The sequence below is a fragment of the Hevea brasiliensis genome, unplaced genomic scaffold, assembly GCF_030052815.1.
Source record: "Hevea brasiliensis isolate MT/VB/25A 57/8 unplaced genomic scaffold, ASM3005281v1 Scaf1, whole genome shotgun sequence".
Lineage (NCBI taxonomy): Eukaryota > Viridiplantae > Streptophyta > Magnoliopsida > Malpighiales > Euphorbiaceae > Hevea > Hevea brasiliensis.
The window spans coordinates 5,000,280-5,006,472 of record NW_026614585.1 but is presented as its reverse complement, the minus strand read 5'-3'; the positions used below and the strand labels follow the sequence as shown (position 1 = coordinate 5,006,472).

The 6,193-nt window shown below is 33.3% G+C and overlaps 1 protein-coding gene across 1 annotated transcript; it reads left to right on the top strand.

Annotated features, from left to right (window-relative positions):
* Window positions 1-2,762: 2,762 nt before the first annotated feature.
* Window positions 2,763-3,463, top strand: LOC131176356 (uncharacterized). Its single transcript, XM_058141447.1, has 2 exons — window positions 2,763-2,775; window positions 2,925-3,463. The coding sequence occupies exons 1-2, from the start codon at window positions 2,763-2,765 to the stop codon at window positions 3,461-3,463; spliced, it is 552 nt and encodes a 183-aa protein (XP_057997430.1).
* The last annotated feature ends 2,730 nt before the right edge of the window (window positions 3,464-6,193 follow it).

The window sequence follows — 6,193 nt, the reverse complement described above, 5'->3', positions numbered from 1 at the left end:
TTAACATTCTCATCTTTGTAACTCTTATCTTAGATGCATACGACTCTTTCAGTGCCCAACACTCACTAGCATATAACATAGCCGGTCGTATGGCTATACAGTAAAATTTTCCTTTCAATTTATTGGGAATCTTAGGATCACATAAAACTCCCGTGGCACGTCTCCACTTCAACCATCCGGCTTTAATCCTATGACTAACATCCTCCTCACATCCCCCATCTACTTGAAGGACTGAGCCTAGATATTTAAAGTGGTTACTTTGGAACAGTACCACTCCATTCAAACTAACTCCTTCCCTATCACCAGTTTGGCCTTCACTGAACTTGCAATGCATGTATTCTGTCTTCGTTCTACTTAACTTAAAACCCTTTGACTCTAGAGTACTTCTCCAAAGTTCTAGCTTTCTATTGACTCCTTCTCGTGTCTCATCTATCAGAACAATATCATCCGCAAACATCATGCACCAAGGAATACTCTATTGTATATGTTTCGTCAGTTCATCTAAAACTAATATAAAAAGGTAAGGGCTTGTGGCTGATCCTTGGTGTAATCCAATTGAGATTGGAAAATCTCTTGTGTCCCCTCCCACTATGCGCACAATAGTAGTTGCTCCTTCATACATATCTTTCAATACTTGTATGTACCTAATAGATACCCTCTTTTGTTCTAACACATTCCATAAGACCTCTCTTGGAACACTATCATAAGCCTTCTCCAAATCAATAAAAACCATGTGTAGATCTTTCTTCACATCTCTATATTTCTCCATCAAGCTTCTAATGAGAAAGATCGCTTCCATAGTTGAACGATCGGGCATGCAACCAAATTGATTGAGAGAGATAGAAGTATCATGACGTAGTCGATGCTCCATAACTCTCTCTCACAACTTCATAGTATGGCTCATGAGTTTAATTCCCCTATAGTTTGAGCAACTCTGTATGTCTCCCTTATTTTTAAAGATAGGTACTAAAATACTCTTCCTCCATTCATCAAGCATTTTCTTTGAGTTTAGAATCTTATTAAATAATTTAGTTAACCATGCCACTCCCATATCTCCCAAATACTTCCACACTTTAATTGGTATTTCATCGGGTCCACAGTCTTTACCCACTTTCATTCTCTTAAGTGCTTCCTTTACTTCTAAAGATCGAATCCTTCTAGTATAATTCACATTCTTTTCTATTGTTCTATAATCTATATTTACGCTATTACCATTTTGACTATTATTAAAGAGATCATTAAAATAATTTCTCCATCTTTCTTTAATGTCCTCATCTTTCACCAACACTTTTCCTTCTTTATCCTTAATGCATCTAACTTGATTGAGATCTTGACATTTCCTTTCTCTCCTCCTTGCTAATCTATAAATATCTTTCTCCCCTTCTTTAGTTCCAAGTTTCTCATATAACTTTTCAATGGCCTGTGCTCTTGCTTGACTAACTGCCTTTTTTGTCTCTTTTTTTGCTATCTTGTACTGTTCATATGCCTCATTATTATCACATTTAGGTAATTTCTTATACCATTCCCTTTTTCTCTTCACTATCTTTTGTACTTCCTCATTTCCTTTAATGTGGCCCAATATTAATTGATATTTACTTTAATTTATACAAATCCTAATTATACAAAAATTACTTTAATTAAAGTAAATTTTAATTCTAATTGTATAAGGATACTTGATGGACGTACCAGATTAAGTCTTGGATATATATATATATATATATATATATATATATATATATATATATATATATATATATATATATATATGAGCTGGTCCTCTCTACTCATAAGGTTACACATATTCTCTTCCATAAAGTCAGAGATATTAGGGTTATCTCAAAAAAGTCTTTCACCGCTAAAGTCTTGTGTGCAAATTAAGAAGGGTCAAGAGGGAGAAATTAGTTTATTAAATTAAAGGGTCTCTCTCAATTATTAATATGGCTCAATTAAACTCTGCATCAGGTACACTTTCTAGATCTGTGAGAATTTATTTGTTCAAGATCCATTATTAGGGTGATAGTTGAATTTTATGTTTATGATTCACATTATGTTTGTAATTGTTATGATCTATTAAGAATTTATTTTTACATATGGTATCAGAGCCCTAGGTTTTGAATAATTAAATTTCCCCATTAAATTTATGGTGATGAATATAATATTAAAGATCTCACTTGTTATTAGATAAGGGTAGAATTAAAGTGTAGATCGTGAAAGTTTTATGATTAATGTTAATGATTAAAATAATTAAAAAATATTATTAAAATTTGACCCAATTAAGTTTTGGGCATGAGGATTATTAACACGATGAAAAATCGTGTCATAAAGAGATTTAAGTTTGAGATCATATTTTCTCAAAAGAAATAAAAAAAAAATATGTTTTCTACCCAATCTAATTAAGATTTGTAATTAAACCTAATGAATGAATAAATATTTGGTTTATTAAGATACATAATTTATATACATGCCTTATGATATTTGTTTTAGTTTGTTAGTCACCAAAGTGACCAAATTAAAATAAAATAAAATTAATAGTTTGTTAGTCACCAAAGTGGCCAAGCTATGAATGATGTTTACATGGATATAAAACTTATCAATTATCCATACCAATAGATGCCTATGATGATGAAAAATGGATTAATTGATACCCATTAGTCATCAGAACTTAAAGATTTTACCCAAAGGTAAATCAATTATTCTATGATAATAAGAATTATAAAGACAATAATATTTTATCAAAAATATGTTGGATGTCCAAAGACAACATGTACATTTTATGTAAGTTAATTATTGTCCAATTAAGTTTAAAGGCATTTAATTTAGGAAAATATATTATAGTATCTACCTAAAGGAAAACTGTAGTATACTCTAATTGTTTGAATTGTCTGAATCTATTTTAATTTGAGTATGTATAAAATATTTTGTAGCTATTACTCTTCATTCGCAAGCTTCATCTGTTATTGTATTCAATGGGCTAAACTTCTCTGAATGGTGTGAGCAAGTCAAGTTCCATTTAGGTGTCTTGGAACTTGACTTAGCATTATTGGAAGACAAACCCACTGCTATTACAGATACAAGTAGTGAAGAAGAGAAGTTGTACCATAAGCAATGGGAATGGCCAAATAGATTAAGCCTTATGTTTTTGCGAATGACTATTGCCAACAACATCAAGACAACAATCCCACAAACTGAAAATACAAAAGAATACCTTAATTTTGTGGAAGAATGGTTTCGTTCTGCAGACAAGTCACTCGCTGGTACTCTAATGGCACAACTCATGACCATGAAGTATAATGGGTCGAAGAGTATGCATGAGCACATTATAGAGATGAGTGATATTGCAGCAAGGCTAAAGACCTTAGGGATGGCGGTGGATGATTCCTTCTTGGTGCAGTTCATTCTGAACTCACTACCTCCTGAATATGGGCCATTTCAAATTAATTACAACACTATTAAGGATAAGTAGAATGTTAATGAATTGGCCAGTAAGCTAGTTCAGGAGGAAACGAGACTAAAGAATCAAGGGACTCATTCTGTCAACATTATGGGTCAAGGAGCTGGTAAAGGACTTAAACCAAAGGCCAACAAGTTTAAGAAGAAAAAGAAAGGATCTTCAAATGCTTCTCAAACTGAAAAAGGGGAACAAATGGTAGATAAGTGTCGCTTCTGTAAGAAAGTAGGACACTATCAAAAAGATTGCCTAAAACGTAAAGCTTGGTTCGAAAAGAAAGGTAATCCTTATGCTTATGTATGTTTTGAATCAAACTTAATTGAAGTTCCTAATAATACTTGGTGGCTTGATTCTGGTGCTACTACTCATGTATCCAACTTGATACAGGGATTTCTTATGATCCAAACCACAAACCCAACTAAAGACTTCCTATTTATGGGGAACTGAATGAAGGCCCCAATTAAAGGCATGAGGACTTACCATTTGATCTTAGACAATGGTTACCACTTAGATCTTTTACGAACTCTCTATGTACCTTCAGTTTCTAGGAATGTTATTTCTATTTCAAAACTTGATAAATCTGGATTTAATGTTAAGTTTGGACATGGATGTTTCAATTTATTTAATAATAATTCCATTATTGATTCTGGAATTCTTATTGATGGTTTATAGAGGCTAAAACTTGATGATAATTTTGCTGAATCTTTGCTTGTCACTTTTAGCAATATTGGAATTAAGCGCAGTAGACTGAATGAAGATTCTGTTTTTTTGTGGCATAAGCGTTTGGGTCACATATCCAAAGAAAGATTAGAGAGGTTGGTAAAGAATGAGATTCTACCGAGTCTAGATTTTACTGATCTTGATGTGTGTTTGGATTGCATTAAGGGAAAGCAAACCAAACACAATAAGAAAAGAGCCATAAGAAGCAGTCAGCTTCTTGAAATTATACACACTGATATATGTGGGCCTTTTGATGATCCATCTTTTAGTGGAGAAAAGTACTTTATTACCTTTATTAATGATTTTTCATGTTATGGACATATTTATTTGCTTAATGAAAAATCTTAATCAATAAATGCACTTGAAGTGTACATAAATGAGGTTGAAAGGCAAATAGATAGAAAAGTGAAAATAGTAAAGTCAGATAGAGGTGGTGAATACTATAGAAAACACACTGAAATGGGATAATGTCCTAGTCCATTTGCAAAGTTCTTAGAAAGTCGTGGCATATGTGCACAGTATACTATGCCAAGTACTCCTCAACAAAATGGAGTGGCGGAAAGGCGAAATCGAACTTTAATGGATATGGTTAGGAGTATGATGAGTAACTCTTCTTTACCTATATTTTTGTGGATGTATGCACTTAAAACTGCTGTATGCTTATTAAATAGGATTCCTAGTAAAACAATCTCAAAAACACCTTATGAATTATGGACTGGAAGGAAACCTAATTTAAGGCACCTGCATGTTTGGGGTTGTCGAGCGGAAGTAAGAATTTATAATCTACATGAAAAGAAATTAGATTCTCAAACGATAAGTAGATACTTTATTGGTTATCCAGAGAAATCTAAAAGATATAGGTTTTATGTCCCAAACCATAGTCCAAGAATTGTGGAAACTGGTAATGCAAGATTCCTTGAGAATGGTGAAGTTAGTGGGAGTGTTGAGAGATAAGATGTGGATATACAAGAAAATAAAGTTGATTTTCATGTGCCTATTAAAGTTACAATATCTACTCTTGCTCCACATGTTGTTCCAGTAGTTGTTGAAGGACCTAATAATGCTACATGACATAATGATGAAACACATCCTGAAGAAGCTAACCCACAAAAAGCTAATGAAGGTGAACCACAAGAAATGCCATTAAGAAGATCTCAAAGAGAAAAAAGATCGGCAATTACTGATGATTACGTGGTTTACTTGCAAGAGTCAGATTTTGACATAGGAATTAATAAAGATCCAGTTTGCTTTTCACAAGCTATAGAAAGTAATGAGTCTGATAAGTGGTTAGATGCTATGAACGATGAGTTAAAATCTATGGAACAAAACAAAGTATGGTATCTTGTCAAATTGCCTAAAGGATCTAAACGAGTTGGGTGTAAATGGGTCTTTAAGACCAAGCGGGACTCGAATGGCAAAATCAAATGATATAAAGGAAGACTTGTCGCCAAGGGTTATATTCAGAAGGATGGTAGTAACTATAAAGAAACATCTTCACCGGTCTCAAAGAAAGACTCATTAAGAATTATCATGGCATTGGTAGCTCATTATGACTTAGAGTTGCACCAAATGGATGTGAAAATACTCAACTCAACTCAACTAAGCCTTTATTCCAAGAATTTGGAGTCAGCTATATGGATTCTCTTTCTCCATTCTAAACGATTTTGGGTTAAATCCTCAGAAATGTGTAATGCTTTTATAGGTAATGTTGTACTACTCTCCTCTAAGTCAGTTTAGCTTTACCCCTTCTTTTCTTTCTATCCTCTAATCTAATGAGCTCTACTTGTCTAACTGGAGCCTCCGTATGTCTACACTTCACATGACCAAACTCTCTCTTCTCTCAACTTATCCTCAATCGGCACCACTACTACCTTTTCTCTAATACTCTTATTACGGATTTTATCTAGTCTAGTATAACCACTCATCCACCTTAACATTCTCATCTCTGTAACTCTTGAAAATAGCCTTTCTAAATGGAGAACTTGAAGAGGAAGTTTATATGGACCAACCTGAAGGTTTTTCAGT